Here is a 27961-nt window from a genome sequence, read left to right as displayed (position 1 = left end):
GGTTAGTGAAACTCTGTAAGTTCTTTAGCTTTGCTGCTCTCTTCAAAGACAGGTAAAGACCTTTAAAGACTCCAAAACGCTCTTAAAGACCAACGTATTAAAGGTTTTGAAATGACTCAGAAACCCTTCAAAGGCCAATTAAAGTGACCGAATAATGTAAAATGTGCAATAACGAAGTGGGACAATAGAAAAGTATGTTCCAATCCTCAAAATACCCAAAAAAAATTGGGAAAAAATAAACACATGTCAAGGCGGTTCGTTTTGTCTATAGGGTGGAGCGTCTAAATGACTAAAGACCGCCTTAACTTTGCGACAGTTACGGACGATTTAATTTAGTTTTAGTTTTGTGGGGTTCGAAATGTGTTCCGCTTTGTTTCGCGCACGATTAATTGTTTAAAATGCCTCGAAAACGTCGACAGATAGATTCGTGCGATTCGGACGACGACTTTGATGATCTAAAACATCCCCAAAGAAACGCGGCGAACGCGAGAGAAAGGGCGCGAATGAGAGTGTTGAGTAGGGCCTTCTGCAGATTAAAAACTACCCTACCTTGGGTACCTGCCGATACGAAGTTGTCCAAATTGGATACGTTGAGATTGGCGACCAGCTACATAGCGCACCTTAGAGCGGTCCTTATGGATCAACCGTTACCTTCAGATCAAATTCATAAGCATCCCTTAACGTTGGTGAGTCGAATTCCTTTTCATGATAACCAAAATCGTCCCACTTTTGTTATGTCTCCGTCCCTAAACAATTTGTATGAACTCAAAAAACTTTCAATGTTTCGAGCTTTTTTGAGCTTTTCAACAGTATCAAATTTTTGGCTTTAATAGTTAGTTCATAAGTCAATTTTCGTGAAACTTGCCCAATATTAAGACGGCTTTTAACGTAATAATTTGGGATCTCATGACTTTACTATGAACTCTGACAAATAAAAACGCGAAACCTCGCTCGAAACCTTGGAAAAATCCATAGTTTCCAACGCTTCTATTTCCAATATTTGATTGATGTTATTTCACAAATAATTGCATTAGTGGAAGTAAAATGCGAAAAATTCACATATGGGGCACCCACCGTTTACACGTTTACCCACCAAAATCAATTTGCAACTATTCATTTGGACATTTCATTTGTTATTATGACTCAAGACAAAGAAAAATTTGTAGTTACGTTACAAACAGATAGACCGACGGAGAAACGGGTTCCACAAACTAAAAATGTGCAACGCATCAGAAGTTTCGACATACATGAATCTGCATTTAAATTTTTTCTCTTGACACGCGCATTTCCATCGGGAAACGGTTTTCACTTCCCACAGAAAAGTTAATGTGTCATTGAAACAGCGTATGAAGCTTACAAATTTTGCGAAATTGGAAAGCATATCCAAAATTTCATACACATTTCTTGCCCATTTCCAACACTTCTGCAATATTTCTTAATTTTTCTAAACATTTCCAGAATATCATTTCTTCTGTATCTTAAAATTACACGTTTTTGAAGTATTTTCAATAATCTTTAAGAATTCCTGAAACAATGTCAAATTTTCTTGTAATTTTTCAACATTTCTTTGCATAATTTAGAAAGTGTTTCCAAAATGTCTTAAACATTTTCAAATTTTCGGCACATTTTCAGAAAATACAACACATCTCCGAAACAATTCCTCCTAGCGATTCAATGAATATTTAGGCAGTAATAGACTTACGGCATCAAACCTTTACTACGCCTACATTTGTGCCTAACTCGTCTTCGGATTGCTCGGCGTGAAAATAGGCCTACTAAGTATTAATCTTTTTAGCAAATGATAGTTCTAAAACCAGACCGAGTTCGAGGGCGAGTTCTGCACAAATCGGATCATAGCAAAGCTCTAATGGGGGTTGTCAATTTGTGCCGAACTCGCCTTTGGCTCGCCCGGCATTGATTGTAAAACGTTATTTGGTACGAAAGTGCAATAACCGAACTACTTTAATGCTTAGCCATCGAAGTGAACTTTCGGCACAAATTGACTTACCGTATCAGCACAGTAGTTGCCGTAGGTTTGTGCCGAACTCGCTTTCGGTCCGCTCGGTAGGTACCGGATTTAAAACTACGTTTTGTTGGAAAGTTCAGTACCGAATCTATTTTAATGCCTAGCGATCCAAGGACGATCTCAAATAGACTTTTCGGGTCGCTTGACACTACATTTCAAAGTTTCTTTTGTTTGACATTTCAATAAAGAGTCTCTTTTACTGGATAGCGATCCAAGGCTGATTTCCGCCCAAATAGACTCGCTCCATCGGACCTTTACTCTGCCTAGGTTTGTGCCCACCGCATCTTCGTTTGAAAGTTCAATAACGAATCTACTTTAAAGCCTAGCAGCCCAAGGATGATTTCGGACACACAAACACTCTCATTCCATCAGGCCATTACTTGGCCTAGGTTTGTGCCAAACCTGCCCGGTGTCCGCAGCTCGCTCGGAACTGGCTTTACAATTTTACAAGTTTCTGTTGCTTGAAAGTTCTATAACTGACCAATTTTAATGCCTAGCGATCCATATGCAATTTCGGCACAAATTGACTTACCGCATCAGACCTTTACTCTGCCTAGGTCGGTGCCGAACTCGCCCTCGGCTGACTCGGCAAAGGTTTTAAAACTATCTTTTGTTTGAAAGTTCAACAACGAATCAATTTTAATGCCTATCGATCCAAGAATGATTATAGGCACAAATACACTTATTCCATCACACCTTTGATCACCCTAGGTTTGTACCGAAGTCGCCCTTGGTTCGCTCGCCACTGATTTTAAAGTCTCTTTTGTTTGAAAGTTCAATAACTGACCTATTTTAATGCCTGGCGATTTAAGGGCCATTTCAGCAGCAATTGATTTAAAGCATCAAATATTTACCGTGCCGAGATACGTGCCCAACTCGTCTTCGGATTGCTCGCAATGAAAATAGACCTACCACTACCTAACTTTTTAAGCAAATGATGGGAATCAGTGCCGGGCGAAGTTCGGCACAAGTCTGGTCATAGCAAAGATTTGCCGACCTGCGTAGCTCAGATGAGCTTACGTTAGAAGCTCTAACTTTGGCTACAAGGGTCCTGGGTTCGAATCCCAGGTAAGGCATGGCTGTTTGTGATTGTATAGTGGGTTGAGTGGGAAGAGTAGCAAATTGCTAACACTCCGCCCACTATAAAAATAAAGACAATAAAAAAAAAAAAGATCTAACGGGCTATGAAAATTTATGCTGAATTCGCCTTTGACTCGTTCAGTACTGGTTTTAAAACGTTCTTTGGTTCGATAATTCAATAACAAATATATTTTAATACCTAAAGATCCATGGGCAACTTCGGCACAAATTGGCTTACCGCATCAGACCTTTCCTCTGCCTAGGTGTGTACCGAGCCCGCCTTCGACTCGCTCGGTACTGCTTTTTGTTTGAAAGTACCATAATGAATCACTATTTTAATGCCTAGTAATCCAAGCATAATTTCGACAGAAATGGACTCATTCCATTAGGCCTTTTTCCAAGGCCTGGGTTTATGCCGAACTGACCTTCTGCTCGCTCGGCACTAGTTTTAAAAGTTCTGTTGTTCGATAGTTCAATAACGGATACATTTTCAAGCCTGACGATCCTAGGATGATTTCGGTACTAGGCCTAGGTTTGTGACCAAATCTTCGGATTGCTCGGCATGAGACCAACTATTAACTGTAAGCAAGTGATGGTTTCAAAACCAGTGCCGAGCTAGTCGAGGGCGAGTTCAGCGCAAATCAAATCTGGCCATAGAAAAGCTCTAATGGGGTATGTCAATTTAAGCCGAACTCGCTTTTGGTTTGCTCGGCACTGGTTTTAAAACTATCTTTTGTTTGAAAGTTCAATAACGAACAATTTTAATGCCTAGCGATCCAAGAATGATTTCGGCACAAATACACTCATTCCATCGGACCTTTACTCGACCTAGGTTTGTGCCGAACTCGCCTTCTGCTCGCTGGACACTGCTGGTAAAATGTTTTTGGGTTCCAAAACTCTATTACAGACCTATTTTCATTTCTAGAGGTCCAAGTGCAATTTCGGTACACATTGACTTACCACATGACTGTTACTACTGCCTAGGTGCAAGTGATAGTTCCAAAACCTGGGCTATCTGACACGATATTCCAATGACTTGTATTCACACTAATAATAGGTATTTGCGTTGTTAGGGAAAACCGTTTCCCTAAGAAACTGCATGTCTTAAGCAAAACTTGTTTATTTATTGATCAATGTGGATTAATCCAATCAATTGACATGTCCGAAACGGGGTTTCATTAGTTTGTGTATTCACTCTTATTGACAATTATTGAAGGTTTCTAAAGACTAAAAGTGTCACGGAGTGTTTTAAAGTGTGTAAGAGCCACCCCAGGCACGAAAAATCCTGCATTTTGAAAACCTTTGAAAGGCTTTATGGAACTGTAAGCGCATGCAATAACCTTTAAGTCGCTTTATTGGTCTTTAAAGTGTCTTTAAATACACGTACTAGTTTTCAACAATTTCTAAAGGCTTAAGAGCCTCCGCCCTTTAAAAACCTGTGAAAGTGCTTAAGAGCCTTTAACAATCCTTAATACGCCTTTTTTTATGGATCCCTAAAAGTTCTTAAACGCTTTTATAAGTGCTGGGGTTTCTAAGATTTTCCCAGAGGCTGTTAGTTTTTGAGCGTTTTCAGCACAATTTAGGAGCTTTGAAGGGTGGCCTTTTAATGTTCGTTTAGAGAGCCGCTCTGAAATGGTTGCAGGATAATTCGCACCCGAATAATTCGCTCTCAGACATTTCGCACCCGGACAATTCGCACCCTGACATTTCGCACCAAGGAAAATTCGCACCAAAGATATTTCGCACCCGGACCCATAATAATAATAATCATGTCGTTTATTAAATCACCCTAATCATATAAGGTAACAAGAATATCTTAATAATAATATGTACAAGTGCGCAATTTAAAAGGGCGAAGTTCAGATGCTAACGGGAAATCCATTAGACCTGCTCTTCCACTTAACCCTTTGCATTGTATAAATTAAATTAAATTATACGTGAAGTTAATTATGTGAATATAAAAAAAAGAATTTCCAATTATAACTAGTATAATAAGCGTGCTTGCTTATATAGTGTTTTTTTTAAAGATGTATCAACATCTATGGCTATCAAGCCATATTTTTTAAGACACCAGGTAAATCGTTATAAAGCCCACCGCTCCCGGACATTTCGCACCAAGGAAAATTCGCACCAAAGATATTTCGCACCCGGACGTTTCGCTCCCGGACAATTCGCACCCGGATAATTCGCACCGGAATAATTCACACCAGAATTTCGCTCCCCTGAGATTTTGATGTCTGGACACTTTTGCACCCGCATACTTATCGTCAAGAGAGTTTTCACATTTCCCACCGCATCGTACATTTTCGATGGAAAACAATTAAAAACCCAAAAGGGCAGTAAAACTGGAAAGGCCAACGACCATATCCGTGGTTGGTTCCAAAGTAAAATTGAAATTTGAAGAGGTTGATAAACTAAATTTTTTACAAGGGAGGGCCAAACCTAAAAACTAACATTAGACAACGGTATAAGCAACGATGAAACTTACGTATAAAAAAGTCAAAAGGTCAAAAGACGATATCCTAACTAATAAAATACGCAATTAAGGGCTTTAAAACTGGAAACCATCTGCACTTCCAAAATCAGTGCTCGGTTTAACTAATCTTACCTTGTCATCGTTGACCAAGTTCCTGGCATTGCATGTTAAACTATAAGAGCCGATGGATCCTTCTTTGCTCTTCTCGCTCGACACAGCCATGATGAGCAGTTTTGGAGTTTAAGGTTCTTAGCAAAGAGGTACATGTATCCTTCATAGATTATGTATCTCTTTCCCCTTTTCGTTGTACCGAACTCCATTGTTACGCGCCCCGTATAATTTGCACCGCCTAAATCTCGTATTCATTATCAACTTTTTGTAATAAATCAAATGTCAACTTTTAGCCTCAGGAACAAGTCCATTTTTGATGATATTTTCCTTGATTTTGACATTTTAATGTGTCACTTAAATATTTATGTTGGTTAAACAATAACCAAACAATTTGTAGAGGAATAATTTTTTTAATAGTATTTATGAGGAAAAAATTCATACGTACAATCCTATGTACCTTTTTAAATGGAATGGACCATATCAAAGCAGTAGAGATTTTAAGTCACTTTAATAGCATCCATATCACTCAAAATCTGGAATTTAGTACTTATTTTATTGTAATGTCCGTATTAAACATGAGAACACTTGCTAAAGGTACCATGAATGAAAATTTATTTAAAAAAAAACAAAAAAAGGTAAAAATGTTCCTTTCTTACTGGGAAGACACTCATCTGTGATGTAAATTGTCCATGCACTCATGTTCACAAGTAGACGGATGCTGCTAAACGCTGGTATCGGTCTATCAGCAAAACTGTCACCTGACATTTCTTACCCAGTTTTATTGTACCAATTCACAATCAAGGTTTTTTTCATTTCGAAACCTTTTAGCACGTACAAATAATATTGCAATAGGAATATAAAAGTCTAAATAAAATTTTAACAATTACTATTTGTTAATAGCTGCAAGTTAAGTTTCCTGGTTCTCTAACCTTCGATGTCGTCCATTTAAAGGACACATAACGAAATACGTATGTATTGTCTTAAAAGAATCTCAAGTAAATTATAATCATATTTGAACGTAAAACAAATAGATTCTTGAGAGTTTCCGTAAAATTAAAGAGATAAGAACTGTAAAGTAACGAAAAAAGCAAAAAATGTTGATAAATATCGTGAAAAAAATTGATCTTGCTATAAATTATATGGCTATTATTTAAATAATATACTGAAATTGTGAAGATCCATGACTCTCAATGGGGTGCTTAAGAAGCTTCGGAGAAATAACACCAAAATCTACCCATTTATTATTATAACAATTTTTATGGGGAGATTTTGGTGTTATTTCTCCGAAGCTAAATAATATACGGTGGTGCATTAGAAACCATACATAGCTATTTCTGTAAATTAAAATAATTTTCAAAAAACGCTTTGGCACGTCAAATTGATCATGGAAGGAAACAGTGTCTAAAATAAAACTTGCTCACGAATATCTTTGTCTCGCATCGCTGACAGTGCAACCCTTAAAATCTTAAATGATGCATCGTTGATAAGGTCGCCCTCGAGGTCGCCCATCTCTGAATTCGGATATGTAATTTTTTTGGTTTAGTTGTTTCATTTCCAGCGCATTCGACGTTGCAGGTACCTACAAGTTTTCTCTTTTTTATACCACTTGCAACTGCATAATTTTGACGCACGATCGCATTAGCTTCTATTAAGTGATCGGCCCGACCTCCTTCCAATGACATAAACAACAGCGCGCCCTCAACTTACTTTTAAAATATTTCGAAAATATCGAATCTAAAAAATTATAGTCTCACCAAATTCAGAGAAGGAAAGCCTTTCCAACGATGTCCAATCTTCCTTGTTGCGCAATTACCAATGCTAAGGGTTTTGCTTTAGTACTAGGTATGCCATGCAAAAATTAAAAAGGAAGTATATAGGTACTTAATAATTCAAGATTTTTAAAAGCTTTACTGTTTTGATTATTAACCATCTCTTAAAAAATTGCCAGCATTTTTCCATGTATCTCTTCAAGTTCAAACTATAAAATAAATAAAAGAGTAAGAAAATCAATAAAAAACTAAGCTCATTCACTACCATAGTTGTAGCAAAGATAACGCAAAAAAATAAGCAGTTAGTGTAATTTTACTCAGTCACCAATAATCAACATATAGCCATATGTGGTCAACGAAACGTAAAACTGGTTCTAAGAAAACTGGAAACTTACCTTTTCTGAACACCACCACAACACTACCACCAGAAATAACATTTTTTAAAATTAAAAAAAAAGTATACACAAAATCAAAACCCGTGCTCAGATAAATTTTAAAATACACTCTGTCAAACGTTCAATACTATACATGCGTTAAAGTTTTAATTAGTTGTGGTCATACGTACTTAAACCTGATTTTTCGGACTTAATTACTTTTACCTTGTAATATTCATCTTCCAGAAATAATAGAAAGGATGTCATTACGATATTTCTCTTATTGTTTCTTTATGAAGTGCAATTTGTGTGATTGGGGTCTTTTCAAATTTACCTTTAATTATAATATTATCTTAATTACTTATCCAAATTTAGTGCCATCTATGAAATGCATATTGTTCTATTGTCATTTATACATACTCGTTTTGTTTAAAATAAATTTAATTCATTTCCTTTGTCACCCTTTTCAACTAAAGAAATAAAGAACAATTTTTTATGTGTCTTCATTAAGAAATCTTTATGTAAGGGAGCCTTAAAATTACTTCCTTTTTCTATTTTCATCTTGATCTTATAATGTAAATATTTTTAACTTTAGACTTATCACTTTGTTTGTGCATGTACGGTATTATATGTTGATTTTGTTTTAATATTAAGAGCGTCTCAAAAGTAGCGAATATTACACATAATATTGTAGATATACTATAACTAGGTATAACTATTTGGTATTTAATTACTCCACAAAAGACGTTTCAGTTACCTATTCTTATTTTCTCAAAACGAAAGCGCAATAGAGAAAAATTATGTGTTCTTAAATTACAGGATTTAACTATATCAGACTCTTCATACAACTTCAAAAAAAACCAGCGTGATTATATTTAAGAAATGGAAATACTTAAGAATCGCGATGTGTTGAAAATGAAAGACCAAATAACTATTATTTGAAACATTTTTCCATGAAGTAGTTGTTTACCAAGATGTGCACTACTACATACATTCTGTAAAGGCAATCGTCTAGTAGCCTCTTAAAAATATTTAATTTTAATAAACCAAAGGTTTACAGCATTATCCGGATGTGAATTATTCGAGAGCGAATCTTTCGAGTGCGAATTTTTCCGAATGCCAATTGTCCGGGTGCGAATTATCCAGGAGCGGAATGTCCGGGTGCGAATTATCCGGAAGCGAATTTTTCGAGTGCGAATGGTCCGGGTGCGAATTATCCGGGAGCTAAATGTCCAGGGTGCGAAATATCCTGGGAGCGAAATGTCCGGGTGCGAATTATTCCGGTGCGAATTGTCCGGCCGCGAATTGTCCGCACACGGCTTGAAATACACCGTCTCAGGTCTATAGACTACGAAATCGAATCTCTCAAAAAAGTTATAATTACAAATTGAAATCTCGAGTTTGGAATTGGTGCGGTTAAATTTCGAGCTGTAAATTCAATCAAAATTGTCAAGTCTTTAGAGTTAAAATTTTCAATTATGCCTAGGTCACCTGGAAAAACTGTAATATGGAAATGCCCTTTTGAAAATCTTCTGTAAAGCGAACTGAAAAACTTAAGATCTCTTGAATTGTGGGTTAAATTTAACATTGGAAAAATTGAGGTAAGTCACGATTTAAAATCAGTGATCTATTCACCGCAAAAAAAATTTGCTTGTCTCTCTTTTAAAAGCGTGACCGTCCTATAAATCTTCAAAGATCTTTTTTAATACCGTTCGAACAGCTGTAAACATTTGTTCGTTGAAGGCGGCGGCGGCGTCGGCGGTGTTTAATTATTCCATTGACATGACAGTAAGATGTTTATTTAAGCAAAGTGGCACTTGGGCGCAGCCGCAGGTTTCCTTTTAAATAAGCAAATTCTAAAATTACAACAACGAACCAGATTAATTGTCGCCCATTATTTATTCGCAAAATCTTCTTCTAGACATGGCCATTCAGTTTTCAACGGAACGATCACTCTGCGGATGTTGGAAACGATAGGGATGCAACGTCGTGGTTGGACCTTCCCCAACCGAATGTCAACAGGGATAAGGAGGTATCATATTTCTACTAATTTGTAGCCTCATTTTTAATACCCTGCTAAGTCTCGTAGTTTATTTATCGACGTCGTTAAAAGAATGTATGCGTTTTCCCTAGGCATTTCTTAAGGGATTTGCAACTTATTTGTAATGATTTGATGTACCTATACAGAGCTGTGCAAGCGATTGGACCAATGAAATCTGTCAAGCCCTTAAAAAATTGAACCGAAACGATTATGAATTCAATCTTCTCATAAAGTCTTGTGTAAGAGCTTAAGGCCCTTTGAGATGAGGCGTTTTTATAAAGGACTTCGCACAGCCCTGTCCTAAACAATGTAATATTAGGTATATTTTGTATGACCATTTATGTTTTGTTTTGATATTTGTATTTGCGTTTTGTATGTAATCTAATTAGGAAAATTAAAGAAAATCCTCTACTTGTTGTTCTTGGATTGATCTCTAGATAAAGAAAACGAGGTAGGTAGCCTAATCTATTTGATTATCATTTAAGCAAAAATCTTATAATAACAATTTCATGTCCATGAACCTAGCAGAGCAAGGTCAGCGGAACACAATCAAACATATTGCATAATTAGGTACTAATTAGATGCTAATTAAGTGCCCTATTCCCGGATTAAATGCTCTTTTTTTATAAATTATTACATGTTTTGCCAGGTTCATATGAACTCAGCAGAACACTACCTTTAAAACCCAAGAAAATGAAAAGTGAACTAACTATAATTAGATGCTAATTAGGTCGGTTTAAGGGTCTAAGGGATTAAAATGCAATGAGGGACGAAAAGTGACAGTACACAACATCTTTTTGAATTTGGGAGGCAGTAATTTCCTCATAACGGTCAGTTTATATGAACCTGGTAGAACATGTAATAATTTAAGAAAAAGGAGCATTTAATTCGCGGATAGAGCACTTAATTAGCACCTAATTAGTACCTAATTATAGTTAGTTCACTTTTCATTTACTTGCGTTTTAAAGGTAGTGTTCTGCTGAGTTCATATGAACCCAGCAGAACATGTAATAATTTTAAAAAAAAAGGAGCATTTAATTCGGGAATAGAGCACTTAATTAGCACCTAATTATAGTTAGTTCACTTTTCGTTTTCTTGGTTTTTTGAGGTAGTGCTCTGATGAGTTCATATGCACCTTGCAGAACATAATAATTTAAGGAGCATTTAATTCGGGAATAGGGAACTTAATTAGCACCTAATTATGCAATATATTTGATTGTGTTCTGCTGACCTTGCTCTGCTAGATTCATAGACATAGCAATTTCCTAATTTAGCATGTAACGGCTTAGTTACATTTACAGGGATTGGAAACCGCACTCGTACAAAATGATCTCTACGGCACTGCTAAAATTTTATTGTAACAATTTCTTGAATTGAAATATTAATACTACGGCTAGCTCAGTAACGAATAAACCTTTAATGATCCTTATCTGTATGAATTACCCTCCAGAGAAAAAGAAGAATTCAATGTTCATTTCCTTACACATATAAGATCTTCGTATCGTTGGGGGGCCTACCTTCCAGTTCCCCCGGTTGTACATTTTTCCTCCACGTTTAGCCCTTAGAACTCAGTTATGGTTTTTCGTAAAGGTCACCGAATCTTCCTACAAATTATGATACAAGTGCCAAATCACCAAATATTTCGTGGGAGAATGTACAATAGGGGGGGGGGGGGGTCTAGGCAGTATGGAATACCTCCAGAAAAAAATAAAAATTCAATATTATTTTCCTTGCACATATAATAATATCTTCGGGTCGCTCTCCGGTTGTACATTCTTCTTCAAAACGTTTAGCCCTAAGGACTCTGTTATAGTTTTTGGCAAAGGACACCGAAAGCATTAAAATATTTCAAGGGAGATTGTACAACCGGGACGTCATATAATAAGATCTTCTGATCATCCCTAGGTTGCACACCTTTTCTCAAAACATTTATCCCTAAGGAATTTTGTTATAGTTTTTGGTAAAGGACACCGAATTTCCTAAAAATTATTATACAAATGCCAAAAGCACCATATATATCGTGGGAAGGTGTACAACCGGAGGGTCTGGGCTGTATGGAGTACCTCCCCCCCCCCCTACACTCTCAGAAGAAAGAAAAAATTCAATGCTCATTTCATTACACATATAATAATATCTTCGGAACGCTGAAGGGTATAGCATACCCTTCTGACTCCTCGTTTTTACATTCTTACACAAAACTTTTGGTTTTGGTTGGTATTTGGTAATGGACACCAACGAACCAAATATTTCGTAGGAGGATGGGTGATCTGGGCGATGTGGAATACCTCCCAGAAAACAGGAAAATTCAATGTTCATTTCCTGATACATATAATAAGATCTTCGGGTCGCTGTACAGGGGGGGGCAATGCAATGTTCATTTCCTTGGACATGTAATAATACCTTCTGTTCGCTGGTGAATACCCCCCAGATCACTCGTTTTTACATTCTTACTCAAAACTTTAAGCCCTAAGGACTATTATATATAGTTTTTCGTAATGGACACCGAATCTACCTAAACATTATAATAAAGAAACACTAAATATTTCGGTGGGAGAAGGTATAACCGCGAGGTGGAGGGGGGGGGGGGGCAGAATGCTCTCCAGAAAAACCGAAAGATTCAGTGGTCACACTTCACTTTTCACATATATAATAAGATCTTCGGTTCCCTGGGTGCTATTCCATATGGAATTCTAAATTGACTTTCAGCATAAATCTTTTATACAAAGTCCCCAAAACGATCGACTCCTGGCACAAGATAAAAAAATCAAGATAAGCTGCATTTATCGATGAGTTCTCTCCCATTGGCAATTTTTTTTCTGAAAGCCGTAATTCAGAAAATTGGATGATGGAACGTCTTGTAACTTATAACTTATGAATTAACAGCTACCAAAAGCATGAATTAATTGTCTTCAAACTTTTTACCGGTTGCCATTTAATGGAAAACCTTTTAACGCTCCGTATACACGGTGTCCATTTTTCGAGTGCCACTATGGGGATCACCCTTATCTTTAGACATAGAAAGTTGGTTAAATTGGGGCAAAGTTGCAAATTTCCGTGCTGAATAAAAATCTGAAAAGAAATTTGAAATATCTTCAATAGTTTAAAAGATATCGCAAAAAAACGAAAATGTCTGATTTTCGTTTTTAATTTTTTTTTGGATAAACTAATTGTAGTAGACATTTCTAATTGACACATTATTCGGACACTTTATAATGGAGATTTCAAATATGGCATCTTGTTTTTAATTACTTTCAAGATGACGGAGAAACACGTGGCAACTTTAGTTTTTCTTATGGGCGCCATATTGAATTTTGACATTTTGGGATTACGTCTTTTTTTCTCTTTACAACGATATCTCACACATGGTGGTTCAGTATCACATTTTTTCTAAAAATACAATTTTTAATTTTTTGAGAAGAGTGCTTTGGAAAAACAAAACGTTCTTTTGTTGTAAACAACAGTTTGACAGTTTGATCCATCTGTCTGGTTGCAGCATTGTCAGAGAAGCACTATTCTCAAAAAATTGTATTTTTAGGAAAAATATGATACTGAACCACCATGTGTGTGATATATCGTTGTAAAGAGAAAAAAAGACGTAATCCCAAAATATGAAAACTCAAAATGGCGCCCATAAGAAAAACTAAAGTTGCCACGTGTTTCTCGGTTATATTGAAAGATATTAAGAACAGGATGCCATATTTGAAATCTCAATTAAAAAGTGTCCGTCTAATGTGTTAATTAGAAATGTCTACTACGATTAGTTTATCATAAAAAAATTAAAAACGAAAATCAGAAATTGTCGTTTTTTGCGATATCTTTAAAACTATTGAAGATATTTAAAATTTCTTTTCAGATTCTTATTCAGCACGAAAATTGGCAACTTTGCCCCCATTTAACCAACCTTCTATCTTTTAAGATAAGTGAGATCCCCATAGTGGCACTCGAAAAATGGACACCGTGTACAAAAGAAAGGTACACAGTTTTGATTAAAATGCTTGTTTTTAATCGTTTAACCACTCCAAATATAGACACAATTAACGTTATGCGCCTTGGACCACAACGCTTTCGTTGTAACAATTTATTCAAATCCGAGCAGGCTAATTCGATAATTACGCAAATGTTTACTTACGTATTAAGAAAGTAAACATATTCGCACTGTATTAAAGTGAAATTAAAGTCAACCGTCAGTAACTTTCACTATACGACGAAGTTCCAATAAATTGACAACGCTCCCACTACAATAATTTCGTCGAAATAAATGGTATATCAGAAACGCCGTCCTTCGTGCTTCGTTATGGCGGTTTTTAGACCTGGCAACATTGTGGTGTCTCGACTATTATCTGTTGCGTACTCGTTTCTATGTTTTTTCTCTCGTATTAGTTCTGTTCTCTTTCATTATGAAGCGGTACCAACATTTTCTAAGCCCAAATCGACCAGCGGTTACAAGAAATTTATTTATATCGAGTCGTAATTGATCCCTCAATATCTTAATTTACCGGTTGTCAAAATTTAAAGGTTCGAAATTATTTTCCAGATGAATAGGGGTTGAATTTCAACTAAACGATCTTCGATATCTTCACGCATCTTTTACAATTGGGTAGCTGAAAAACAATAGCGATTTTTCTTTGTGTACCAATTTTCAAAGTGATCGGACGTTCCTAAACAAAGCGCACACTGACAGACAGACATAAATACAAAGCTATAAACGATCTCGAGAATCGTCAATAAATTGATCAACTCACCTTCTGCTCGCTCGGCACTAGTTTTAAAAGTTCTGTTGTTCGATAGTTCAATAACGGATTCATTTTAAAGGGTCCGTTAACTTGGCCCCCCCCCCCCCACTGAGAGATTTGATAGTTGTATTATTTTAAAATGAATGTGCTCGTTATGCGCTCATATGCGCCACCGATAATAACTCTTGAGCCATTATAGTTTTTTAGAAATCCGAAAAAACATTGGGGGGGGGGGGGGTGAACGTAGCCCCCCCCCCGTACGTATTTTGTCGCTTGTGACTATGTATCACCTGATACATTTGGTTATGCGCTCAATTGCGCTACTTTAGTTAAAGCTAGCGCCATTACGGTTAAGCGGTGATAAATTTTCAAAAAGTGGGGGCCAACAACGTTTTTAATAATTACTTTCTTTTAACATCCTTTCATACGAAATTGTACTCCCAAGTATGCGCTAAAATGCGCCGTAAAAATATATCTTTGCACCATTCTTGTTTTTTGCTTATCCTTAAATATTTTGGGAGGAGCCAAGTGAACGGAACTCCCCATAACGCATTTTGCTACCGTTATTTGTGCCACTTGATACATCTAGTTATGCGCTCAATTGCGCCACTTGAATTAAAGCTAGCGCCATTACGGTTAAGCCATAAAAACTTTTTAAAAAGTGGGGGGGGGGCTAACTTAACGTTTTAAAAGTTAAGTTTTTTAACATGCTTTTTCTACTACATCGTAGCTTCCATCATGCGCTAAAATGCGCCGTAAACAAAAATCTTTCCGCCGTTATAGTGTTTCAGAAACACTATATAGTATACAGTGTCACAGATATACATCTGTGACAGTGTCCAAGATACAGATGTCTATCATGGGAATCTCGGAACCCATAAAAGATACGACGACGGTCAAATTAGCGGAAAGTTGTGCAATGAAAGAGTTATTATCACACTTTAAAGTAAACCAGAAAAAGCCGATTACTTTCGAAGATATACCAGAAAAACCGAAATTTGCACCGATTTCGTTTTAAATTTTTTGATGTTATTTGAACAGGTATAAAAAATAAAAAAACACTTTCTCGTAGCCACTTTTTGAGCTCTACAAGACACCGTTGAGAGATTTTCAATACAATATTTCATTTCAGGGAAATCATCAACAACTTTACAAACAAAGTTCCTGCAAAATGAAAAATGTGTCCGAGAGGTATTTTCGCACAATTAGGACGTTTTGCGCGGGTGCGGAAGTAAAGAGAATCTGGTTATCTTGAAAGCATCATAATAGCTCTTTAATTGCGCAATTTTTCCCTAAATTGACCATCGTCATATTGCAAAGGGGTCCTAAAAGGCGCAAACATGTCTGCTTACGGCGCATTTGAGCGCATGGTGAAAGGTACAAGGTAGGGCAAAAAAACATGTTGAAAACGTAACTTTTGAAAACGTGAAGTTAGCCCCTACAACACTTTTTGAAAATTTGTCATGACTAACAGTGACTGCGCTAATTAATTCAATTGGTGCAATTAAGCGTATAACCAGATGGTATAGATACCGACAAAATACATAGTGGTGGCAGGTAGTGGAAGGGGGGGGGGGGGGTGATATATACTTAACCGCTCTCAAATACATTTTCGCATTTTTAAAAATTAGATAATGGTGCAAAAATTATCATCGGTGTGCGCATGTGAGCACATTACTTTATACAGTCACTCCTATGATTATGACAAAATACGTACTGGGGAGGGGGGGGCTACGTTCACTTGCCCCCCCACCCCCAATGTTTTATCGGATTTCTAAAACTCAATAGTGGCGCAAGAGTTTTTATCGGTGGCGCATATTAGCGCATAACGAGCGCATACATTTTAAAATAATACGACTATCAAATCTCTCAGTGAGGGGCAAAGTTAACGGACCCCTATCGTAATGATAAATATGCCTCTTCTCTTTCCTCGATTCTTGCAATAGAGCTCTTTCTTTGCCAATAATTTGAAAACAAAGCATAGTCATAACAAATGCAGAAATTCCTTTAAGTGTATGGAAAGTGAAGACAGAAATTCTGACTCTCATGCTCCAGAGTCCAGATTGAGTTTCTCTCCATAAGATAGAGGTCTGATTCAGCTTGTGCTTCAACACGTTGACGTTACGCGTGAACTGCGCCCTGGCAATTTAGTACGGTGCAATTAGTCGAAAAAACGGCTTAACCTCAACATCCAAAGTAAAAGTTTCCCATTAACTGCAAATTGTTCTATACAGTCCACATATTGTTTGGTAAAAAGTTACGCCATTTTAAGCGTCGGGTTTGAATGGGAGGGGGGAGGAAAGTTGGTAAATTAGTAGTTTTTGGAGTTTTTCTTTAATATTTAGAAAACTATGGGGTTTGGCGGATTAGTAGTTCAGTTTTTCTTAAATATTTAGAAAACTATGGGGTTTGGCGAGAAAAGTACGATATCAAAAAATAATCTACATTAAATGTGAACAAAAATAGTCTTCTGTATAATCTTGCTCAAGTGAACGATTCCAGAGTTATGGAGGGTGTAAAAGTAGACATTTTTCGTATTTTTTCGATTTTCTGGAAAAATGAAATTATGTTTGAAGTAAAGAACACTGAAGATCTGGCTTGTTTTCGTTACCAGTGTTACTTGCAAGCCATTTCAAAGCATCCTATACATTCACTGTTCAAGTTGGCTGCGCTTCTCTCCACTTCAGCAGCTACCTGGGTATAACATTCATTTAGAAGTAGTTACCATCAGGTGTAACAGTGGCCGCATGAGAAGAAGAACCCGCTGAAGTGGGGATGGAAGATTGTCGAACACCTGAGAGCAATAACAACACATCCTGCAACTCCCCAGGGATTACTGTCCCTCATAGTGGAAGTCTCTTGAAAAAATGGCCCCCCTTGAGAAGGTGGTAAGGTTATCGTTCCTTCAAGGACTTATCAGTAACATACCACCGGTCACTAAAGTGCAATTTGTTTGAACCGGTTTTAACAAAAAAAAATAGTTTCCTTAGTGATAATCTCATATTTTTTCCAAAAGAATCTAAAAAAAAAGATGAAAAATTTCTACTGTTACATCCTCCGTAACTCTGGAACGGTTCAATTTAGCAAGATTATATACGAGGCCATTTTTGTTCGCAATTTACTGTAGATTATTTTTGTATACGGCACTTTTCGCACTAAATCGTATAGTTTTCTAAATATTTAAGAAAAACTTATCACAACTACTAATTTTCCAACTTCCCTCCCCAAACCAGACGCTTAAAATGGTGTAACTTTTTACCAAAGAATCTGTGGACTGTATAGAACAATTTGCAGTTGGAGGGAAACTTTTACTTTGGATGTTGAGGTTTGGATCTAATTGCACTGTACTAATTGGCGCCAGTTTCTCGAGCGAGGGTCAAAATATACTGAGAAATCCTTTACAATGGCCAAGTTGATAGACCCCAATAAGAGTCTGCTTATGAACTGTGAAATCGAAACTCAATAGCCTTCAGTAAAAATACTCTAATTGAAACCATAAACACTTTAGTAAGACAAATAGAATCATTAGCGATTAGATAAGTACCTAGTACTTATTACCTACTTCATAGGAATGGCCCAAAAATATAGATAATGCCCTCACATTTCAAAGATCACAAACTTGTTATGCTAAAGATCTACATTGATAGTTTGAATTACCTGTAGAGATAAGTTTTATCAGCACGTTAGGTAAACTCCACGATACAATGTTGTTTAGTTGTGTGATGGATTACAAAACAAAAAGCACCAGACAACCGAACCCCAGGAAGAATGCGAGAGTGTTTTACATTCCCACATTTCTGTAAGTATCGCTTCCACAACGATCCTTCCATCTCTTAGCGTCACGCCTAGCTTTACTTTGCCGATCTTCCTCAAAGGATGGCGAAAGGAACTAACTGAAGCGGACGTCTACGAACCGCTTTCGGGGTATCGTGCACGTCTGCTTGGCGACAAATTGGAAAGTTTGTGGCGAGAAGAAATTGAGAAATGTAAAGAGTCGAAAACGAAACCCTCACTGCGAAATCCGCTAGTAAAGCTCATCTGGTTTGAAAGCCTGCTAACTGGAATTATATTGATGGCGCTTGAAGTGATTATAAGGTGAGCGATTTCTGAAATGGCCATTGACCTAGGATCCTTTCCAGGCCTCTCCAGTGCGTTCTTATCGGTCGACTGATAACAGCCGCGTCCTCCCCGGGCCACGTTGAGAGGCAAGAAATTTATTTGTACGGCGCAGGGGTGGCTCTGTGTTCGTTGACGATATCGTCGTTAATTCACCCTTACATGCTGGCGGTACATAACCTTGGTTTGAAACTGAGAGTCGCCTGCAGTTCCTTAGTTTACCGGAAGATACTCAAACTGAAGATGAGCGCCTTTGAAAGGATCAACTCGGGCCAAATTCTCACGCTAATCACAAACGATTCCAATCGTTTTTACGAGATTCCCATCACAATACATTACACTTGGATTGGAGTGCTTCAAATTGTCGTAATCGGGTGGTTTTTATATCAAGAGTTTGGAGTTTCGTCTCTGTTTGGTATTTGCTTTGTAATTTCATTCGTGGGCGTTTATTGTGAGTATTTAAGTGTCGCGTTAGCAAACTTTTTGTAGTGCTTTTAGGAAGAGCTGCCAAAAATGTACGTTCCAAAACCCTTGCGAGGACAGACGAAAGAATGCGCGTGACGAAAGAGATCATCTACGGAGTTCAGGTGCTCAAAATGTACAACTGGGAAAGTCACTTTTCAAATTTGGTCTCTGTGTATCGCAGGTAAAGCGCTTACTGTTGAGGATTTTGCAGACGATTTTCGTTTTTAGGTTGGAACTGAGATCTACGCGTCTTTCCTCGTACATAAAAGGGATGTTTGCAAGTTTTCAGCTTTTTGTGCAACGTGTCTCGGTTTTTATCACGATTTTGGCCTTTGTGCTTTTAGGCAACGACGTAACGGCGGCGAACGCCTTTCAATTGGTGTCGTTTTACGCTGTCCTGCGAGGGACGGTGGTATTTCAATTGCCAAAGGGAATACATGTACTAATGGAGTCCGTAATTCCACTGGAAAGGCTAAGCGCGTTTCTTCGATGCGATGAAATGCGTAAATATCCGCAAGTCCATCTGGACGACGCAATCGTCCTTCGCCGTGTTTTCGTACAGAGAGGCTTCACTAGCCTTCTTTCGGACATCAATATCAATATCGGGCGCAGCCGGTTGGTAGCCGTCGTCGGACCGGTCGGTTGCGGGAAAACGAACTTGGTGCACGCGATCCTCAACGAGATGTCTTTAAGCTCAGGCTCACTAACAGTGTCAGGAAGTGTCAGTTACGCATCTCAAGAACCTTGGATCTTCACCAGCAGTGTGCGACAGAATATCATTTTCGACAGTCAAATGGACAAAGAACGCTACGAGGACGTGGTGAAAGCTTGCGCTTTAAGTCGCGACCTGCAACTATTTCCTCACCACGATCAGACAATCGTGGGCGAGCACGGTGCGTCACTAAGTGGTGGACAAAAAGCGAGAATCGGCCTGGCTAGGGCCGTTTACAGGAACGCTGACATTTACATTTTTGACGACCCTCTATCGGCTGTTGACTCCCGCGTTGGAAAATCAATCTTCGACAACTGCTTCAAGTCACTGCTGAAGGATAAGACTGTGCTCCTAATTACTCACCAAGTGCAATATTTGAAGAGCGTTGATGAAATTATTGTACTTAACAATGGTACGGTAACAGCCCAAGGCAGATTTTCACACTTGGTTTCCCAAAACGTCGACTTTGATCAGATACTTTGCAACGGTGAAGGGGAAATGATGACAGAGTGCGAACCAAATCCTCTAAAAGCCGGAACCGCGAGCATCGAGTCATTAGTGTCCAAGCCAGTAGATGTCCCAAACACAACGGACGAGCAAACAACCAGTGGTGTCGTTGCAAGCTCTGTCTACAAAACTTACTTCTCAGCGGGAAGCCATTGGAGCACCTCGTGCTTTGTGATTGCTCTATTTGTGATAGCCCAAGTACTTGCAAGTGGATCCGATTACTTCATCGCTTTCTGGTGCGTATTAATTCAGGTAGAGCTGATGTAATGTTGTAATTTCAGGGTGAATTTGCATCAAGCGCAAAACTTGTCGATCAGCATGCCGATGCCCATATTCATTTACATTTACACGACCTTAATCCTGGGGGTAATAGTTTTTGGTGTTGCTGCAATGGTCACCTTACATAATCTGTGCATGCAATCTTCAACCAGCTTGCACAACGCCATGTTTACAAGTGTTCTCGGATCGCCATTAAAATTATTCCATCTAAACCACTCTGGAAGAATCTTGAACCGATTCTCCAAAGATCTACAAACAATCGATGAGGAGCTGCCATTGATTATCAATGAGACTGTTCTCTTGGGTTTGAGCACTTTAGGAGCGGTTGTTCTCATGGCAGTCATCAATTATTTGTCCTTACTTCCCGCAGTCATCGCCATTGTTGTACTGTACTATTTGCGTAAGTTTTATCTCGCAACAAGTAGGAGCCTGAAACGCGTAGAGGCGACAAGTAGGTATTAACGCGAATGGTAATGATCACTAAGAATTCTAAGCTAGGAGTCCGGTTTTGGGCTACATAAATGCCACAATCCAGGGGCTATCAACGATACGATCTTTTGACGCTCAACAAGTTGTGCTAAATGAGTTTGACGCCCACCAAGATCTGAACACCTCCGCCTCTTACATGTTCGTCTCGACATCCAGAGCCTTTGGTTATTGGACTGATCTATTCTGCAACATATTTAACACTTGTGTCATATTTCTGCTTCTCATCAATGATGGTAGGTATTTAACACTTGGCCCATACTTGACTTTAGTCTTGCAGACAACTTCGGTGGAAATATCGGATTGACCATTTGTGAAAGCTTGGGTTTATTGGGCATTCTTCAGTTCGTGGTGCGGCAATACGCTGAAATGGAGAACGCCATGACATCGGTTGAACGCGTTCTAGAATACGGCGCCCTCGAGCAGGAACCGGAAGATCACTGCATTATACCTTTGCCAAACTGGCCGAAACACGGTGAAATCATCTTCGACAGCATTTCACTTCGATACTCCAATGATCTTCTGATCTTAAACGAGATCAACCTCGTAATAAAACCAAGGGAGAAAGTCGGCATTGTTGGGCGAACGGGGGCTGGAAAATCGTCGTTAATCAACGCCCTGTTTAGATTAAGCGAGTTTTCCGGCTCGATTACAATCGACGGAATCGATACCAAGACTGTTCCACTGTGCGACTTGCGCTCCAAAATTTCGATTATTCCCCAACAACCGACCATCTTTTCGGGATCGGTGAGAAACAACCTTGATCCGTTTCAGGAATATTCCGACGACATTCTATGGAAAACTCTGGAAAATGTCGAGATGAAAGATGCCGTCAGTAATTTACCTTTCGGTTTAAATTCGGTGATTACCGAAGGTGGTCTCAGTTTTAGCATTGGTCAACGTCAACTCGTATGTTTGGCGCGTGCGATGCTTAGGAACAACAAAATTCTCGTCCTCGATGAAGCTACGGCAAACGTGGATCCAAAGACCGATCTTTTGATTCAGAAGGCTGTTAGGAAGAATTTTTCGGACTGCACGGTTCTGACGATTGCTCACAAATTGGACACTGTGATAGACTCTGATAAGATTTTGGTTATAGACGGGGGAAAGGTTGTCGAATTTGCCCATCCTTACGTGTTGTTACAAGATTGTGACGGTGTCTTCCGCGCCATGGTTGACCAAATGGATAAGTTATCCGCGGAATGTTTGCGGAATATTGCTGAAACGGTAAATAATTAATATTTGCTTCATTTCTTATACCTAATTTCACTTGTTTTAGAATTATGCAGAAAGATTCTCCAAAAAGCTGTAAATTGTGACGTTTTTTAATTGTAATAAAGAATTTTTTAAGAACTTAGTTAGCATGTTACTCCAAACCCCATTTACTAATTCTTTTCACGCACTGACTTCGAATCATCTTCATCAAATTCCGAAGATGGTTTTGGTAACACCCTACGAATACAGCTACCTAGATAATGGTGACCAGGCTCACGAGACCACCACCATTACATTTTTTACTCCACCTGATTTTTTTTTTATTTATTTATTTACAGTCGCATGCACCTTGTGGGCATTAGCGACTACACAGTTGGTACAGCTTATAACTTACGTATCATGATTACAGTTACAGGGTATATAAGGTATTATAGTTTGTCGCGTAGCTTTAAATCATTGATAAAATTAATTACTTCTGGAACCATTTTATCACTGTTTCGCATTTGCTTCAGATTTGCAGAGATCCTGTGTTTCGTCCGGAGGTTTGCTGCACAGAATAAGACCTTCACAGAACAGAAACATAAATGGCGCTAAATTGTCACTGTTTACAGCGTTTCCCGTGGTTGTACGGAGAACTATTTATCGCAGACTCAAATATTTTTTTGCAAAACCTTTAATTTTACTCGTTACAGGAAATATTTTTACCGTCGATTTTATACGTACACATGGTTTTACACATGTCAATTTTGACTTTTGAAAAATTTAGAAAATGGGTAAGTTGGTACCTGGTTTATAGGCAACTGATCTACCATAAGATTTTGAAAATGTTATGTTACAGTAATAGCTTCAAATCCAAAATTTACGTTTAGAGTTATCTCTTCTGATTTATATATGTTTCTGATGTAAGTCGCCACTCCTTCACTAGCATGTTCTGTATTTGTTCTGTTTTTTGCGTATCCAAGGAAATGTTTCATAGTGGCCTTGTAGTCATTCTTAAAGTTAGTTTCTTGTAAACATATAATGTCTGGGTCAAGTTTGTTTTTTATGGTTTGGAGGTGTTCTATGGGGGCAAAGTACCCATTTATATTCCATTGTATTATATTATTGTTAGGCATGAAATATTTGGGCTTTATGATTGAGGTACTTTAGGGTTCAAAATCAGTATCTGATGTTAAATCCGATACACTTTCTTCACTTGCGCGTTTTTTAAGTTTTTTAATCAAGGTTGTAAATCTTCTTTTTATATTTTTATCGGTCAGTAATTTGTAAGTTTCTTCTAGCATCGAGATCAGCCTGTTGTGGTCCTGTACGTACTCGGGGGTGATGTTTTGTATATTTTGGTTGCCTTTAGTTCCTTCAAGGAAGCTCTTGAGTTGTGGGAGGTTTAATGGGAAGTCATTGTTGGGATCAGAAAGAGCATCTCTGAGAGGGAGAAGTTGGGTGTCAAGACTGTCGTCATTAGGGTTATCATCACCTGTTTTGAGTTTTTTTTTTAACGGTTTGGGGTTTGTTCTGAGGGGGATTTGGGTGTTCGCTGTAATACTGGGTGCTTGGGTAACTGTTGACCCTGAAGATACTGACATACCTCGTTTGGTGGCCTTGCCTGTAGGTGGAAGTTTGAAGCCTTCCGAGTCAGCGTTTGGAAGGGGTGGGAAGTTTTGGTCGTCGACTATTTTACCATTTTTATCCATTTGCTCCATATCACTGTCTTCGTATTCGCTGGCCATTTGCTCCATGACAGGTTGTGGGGGGGTTGATTGGTCCAAGTCGAGGGTTCGTGACGTGTCATCTTGTGGAGATTTGGAATGATCGGCAAGTAAGTAAGATGGAAATAGAGAAGATTAGGTGCAGTAGATGAAGAATACAGATGGAGTGACAAAGAAAATGGATTAGTGAGATCAAAGGCGAAAAGAATGGGAGAAGAGAAGGCGGAGTGTGGAGGAAGGAACTAACAGTAAAAGAAAAGATAGGGAAGCGGAGGGGGAAGGAGGGTACAGAAACAAAGCAGAAAAACGAAAAAAAAACTGGAGAAGAAGAAAATGAAAACGATGTTCTGGTGGGAGTTTGTAAAAGAATTTGATATCCTGGGGATCATAGAATCAAAGATAGAGGAAAAGAATTGGGAGAAACGCAATATAAACAAGTTAAAAAGTAATCGTAAACGATTTACAAAAAGCGCATTTCTACTTGCATTCATTTCCCATTTGTAAGATGCAACTTCTGTTAAAAGCGTAAAAATCCGGCCACAAATATGAAAGATAGCTTTGCAAATGATCAATCCATTTTTGACGTGCTACTTCAATTTCAGTTTATAAAAAAATGTCATTTCAATGCTTTTATAAATAAGAAAGTTGGAACTGCGCATGCGCAAACCTAAATTTTGAAACTAATGTTAAATTTTCCTTTGTTCCAAGCGCCTAAGTATCAAATTTCACTTAAATGCTTCCATAAATAAAAAAGTTGACACTGCCCATGCGCAAAACCAAATATTGAAACTGGCGTTAGATTTTCCTTTATTCCAAGTGCCTATGTATCAAATTTCGTTTAAATTCTTCCATAAATAAAAAAGTTCGCACTGCGCCTGCGCAAAACCAAATTTTGAAATTGGCGTTTGATTTTCATTTTATTCCAAGTGCCTATGTATCAAATATCATTCAAATACTTTTATAAATAAAAAAGTTTGCAAATCGGTTTATAAATGGTCGAGATGCGAAAAGGGCACTATGAATTTTGAATCGATTCGCCTCAACTTTTGGCATTGCGCATTATATGGATAAAGCTATGCCCATATTGAATTTCATGCAATTCAGTTAATAACTAACGGAGATGTAAAAGCGATCCGACATTTCTAAACAAAGTTATCGTTCACACGAACAGAAAGAAGGACAGACAGACAAAGGAACAGACGGACAAACGAACAGACAACAGACAGCTATACAAAATTATAAACGATCTCTAGGATCGATAATAAACGGCAAAAGTGCAAAATCATGGAACATGTAAAAAACGGTTTTTTGTTTTTTTTTACAATAACTTTTTTTGTAAGCGGTACCGAAAAAATTCCTTCCTTGGTGCAAGCCTCAACACCATAACGAACCAAATAGCGAAAAAAGTAGAACAATAGCTCTTAAGTGTAGCGTCTCAAAACGAGCGGGCGGACGGACGGACAGACAAAGTGGCCACAATAACGCATTTTTTTGTGGAAATGCGCTAAAAAGTAGAACAATAGCTCTTAAGACAAAGAACTAGTAGCGTCTCAACGAACGAACGGACGGACGGACGGACGGACAAAGTGGCCACAATAGCGCATTTTTTTTATTTTCATGGAAATGCGCTAAAAATCAAGAGATAGAGAGTGGAACAAAAAGTGAATGGTGTTACTGTTACTGGAGTTATCAGAAAAGAGAGGATGGAGAATTTTAAAGGAAATATAGAGAGAGATGGCGACGGGCATATATTTCACATGTGGTCGGATCACCAGCCGATGGAAGTGAGTCTAAAAGGCAAAATAAGAAATTCAAGAAAGAGAAAGATGCAAACACGAAACGAAGAAACACTGCAGTCGTATAAAAGGAGACTAGGTGATCAAGAAGAAGAAATAGAATAGAATGCAGAGGAGGAGTGGAGAATAAAAAAAAAGAAATAACGTGAATACAGGTAAATGAAGGGGAAAGGAGAGATAATAGAAAAGAGTAGTGTTGAGAAAAATTTTTTTAAAAATGTAAAGAAAAAAAGATGGAAAAAGGATACGAAAAACAAAAAAATTAAATAAAGAAAAAGAAGAAAACCAGGAGAAAAAGGGATGAGGTAGAAAGAGACGAGATATCAAGATAAGAAATTGAGCACAAAATTTAAAAAAAATTAAGAAAGGAAATACGACAGGAGGAATGAAATAGGAAATGAGGCTTGGATTTTTTACAACAGATAGTATCAAGAAAAAAATGAGGAAACTATTAAACAAGTTATGGACTGGAGGAAGACTACCTGAACCTGAACCAGAATGGGGGAAATGATAGGAAGGCAGAAGGAGTCGGGACTATTCTGGAGGACTGAGACAGCGATATCCACTTAGCCGAACCTTATTTAACTTCTACATAAGAGTTATGGAAAAAGATAGTAAGACAGGGTCCAAGAGGAGGGATCGTAGTGGGATGGATATGGTCTCTCGTCGCTTACGCGGACGACACAGTAACAATGACAACGGGTAGAACAGTTGAAGGAAATGATGGGGAGAATGGAGTGCTATTGGGAAAGAAAGAGAAGGTAGTTAAATATCGGAAAATTGAAGATGATGAGATCTAGGAAGGAGGGACAAAGGGAAAGGGAGTAAGAGAAGCTAAGTACTTACGGTACCAAATACAAACAAGTTAAAAAGCAATCGTAAACGATTTACATAAAGCGCATTTCCACTTGCATTCATTTCCCATTTGTAAGATGCAACTTCTGTTAAAATCGTAAAAATCCGGCCACAAATATGAAAGATAGCGTTGCACATGGGCAATCCATTTTTGACGTGCTACTTCAATTTCAGTTTATGAGAAGAATTTAATTTCAATGCTTTTCTAAATAAGAAAGTTGGAACTGCGCATGCGCAAACCTAAATTTTGAAACTAATGTTAGATTTTCCTTTGTTCCAAGCGCCTAAGTATCAAATTTCAGTTAAATGCTTCCATAGATAAAAAAGTTGGCACTGCGCATGCGCAAAATAAAATTTTGAAATTGGCGCTAGATTTTCCTTTATTCCACGTGCCTATGTATCAAATTTCATTTAAATTCTTCCATAATTAAAACAGTTGGCACTGCGCATGCGCAAAACCAAATTTTGAAACTGGCGTTTGATTTTCCTTTATTCCACGTGCCTATGTATCAAATTTCGTTTAAATTCTTCCATAAATAAAAAAGTTGGCACTGCGCATGCGCAAAACCAAATTTTGAAATTGGCGTTTGATTTTCCTTTATCCCAAGTGCCTATGTATCAAATTTCGTTTAAATTCTTCCATAAATAAAAAAGTTGGCACTGCGCATGCGCAAAACCAAATTTTGAAATTGGCGTTTGATTTTCCTTTATCCCAAGTGCCTATGTATCAAATTTCGTTTAAATTCTTCCATAAATAAAAAAGTTGGCACTGCGCATGCGCAAAGCCAAATTTTGAAATTGGCGTTTGATTTTCCTTTTTTTCAAGTGCCTATGTATCAAATTTCATTTAAATTCTTCCATAAGTAAAAAAGTTTGCAATTCGGTTTATAAATGGTCGAGATGCGAAAAGGGCACTGTGAGTTTATGAGAAGAATTTCATTTCAATGCTTTTCTAAATAAGAAAGTTGGAACTGCGCATGCGCAAACCTAAATTTTAAAACTAATGTTAGATTTTCCTTTGTTCCAAGCGCCTAAGTATCAAATTTCACTTAAATGGTTCCATAGATAAAAAAGTTGGCACTGCGCATGCGCAAAATAAAATTTTGAAACTGGCGCTAGATTTTCCTTTATTCCAAGTGCCTATGTATCAAATTTCGTTTAAATTCTTCCATAAATAAAAAAGTTGGCACTGCGCATGCGCAAAACCAAATTTT

General features: G+C 37.8%; 2 protein-coding genes across 7 annotated transcripts; both read left to right on the top strand.

The window, feature by feature from the left end:
• The first annotated feature begins 353 nt into the window (after positions 1 to 353).
• Positions 354 to 10262, top strand: LOC116181114 (transcription factor 21-like). Its single transcript, XM_031501390.1, has 2 exons — positions 354 to 686; positions 9758 to 10262. Exons 1-2 carry the CDS (start codon positions 399 to 401, stop codon positions 9884 to 9886), a joined length of 417 nt encoding a protein of 138 aa, XP_031357250.1. The 5' UTR covers positions 354 to 398; the 3' UTR covers positions 9887 to 10262.
• A 7793-nt stretch (positions 10263 to 18055) lies between these two features.
• On the top strand, positions 18056 to 22498 carry LOC116181294 (probable multidrug resistance-associated protein lethal(2)03659). 6 transcript variants are annotated; one of them, XM_031501605.1, is made up of 9 exons: positions 18056 to 18409; positions 18486 to 18705; positions 18750 to 19177; positions 19216 to 19372; positions 19420 to 20646; positions 20692 to 21140; positions 21184 to 21411; positions 21456 to 22402; positions 22455 to 22498. In XM_031501605.1, exons 2-9 carry the CDS (start codon positions 18683 to 18685, stop codon positions 22485 to 22487), a joined length of 3492 nt encoding a protein of 1163 aa, XP_031357465.1. In that variant the 5' UTR covers positions 18056 to 18409; positions 18486 to 18682; the 3' UTR covers positions 22488 to 22498. The 6 variants fall into 6 exon arrangements, with proteins under 6 accessions (XP_031357465.1, XP_031357463.1, XP_031357466.1 ...); XM_031501603.1 differs by having other exon boundaries at positions 18460 to 18705; XM_031501606.1 differs by lacking the exon at positions 22455 to 22498 and having other exon boundaries at positions 18460 to 18705; positions 21456 to 22006; positions 22060 to 22199.
• The last annotated feature ends 5463 nt before the right edge of the window (positions 22499 to 27961 follow it).

Source organism: Photinus pyralis, unplaced genomic scaffold (assembly GCF_008802855.1).
Source record: "Photinus pyralis isolate 1611_PpyrPB1 unplaced genomic scaffold, Ppyr1.3 Ppyr1.4_LG9, whole genome shotgun sequence".
NCBI classification, from domain to species: domain Eukaryota; kingdom Metazoa; phylum Arthropoda; class Insecta; order Coleoptera; family Lampyridae; genus Photinus; species Photinus pyralis.
Note: the sequence above shows the minus strand (reverse complement) of the source record. Positions and strands in the feature narration are given on the sequence as shown.

Coding starts and splice junctions, on each gene's coding strand:
- LOC116181114 (XM_031501390.1), top strand. CDS start 399: ATGCCTCGAAAACGTCGACAGATAGATTCGTGCGATTCGGACGACGAC. Junction 687..9,757: donor ATAAGCATCCCTTAACGTTG/GTGAGTCGAATT, acceptor ATCTTCTTCTAG/ACATGGCCATTCAGTTTTCA.
- LOC116181294 (XM_031501603.1), top strand. CDS start 18,315: ATGTTGTTTAGTTGTGTGATGGATTACAAAACAAAAAGCACCAGACAA. Junction 20,647..20,691: donor GATTACTTCATCGCTTTCTG/GTGCGTATTAAT, acceptor TTGTAATTTCAG/GGTGAATTTGCATCAAGCGC. Junction 21,412..21,455: donor TCTGCTTCTCATCAATGATG/GTAGGTATTTAA, acceptor TTAGTCTTGCAG/ACAACTTCGGTGGAAATATC.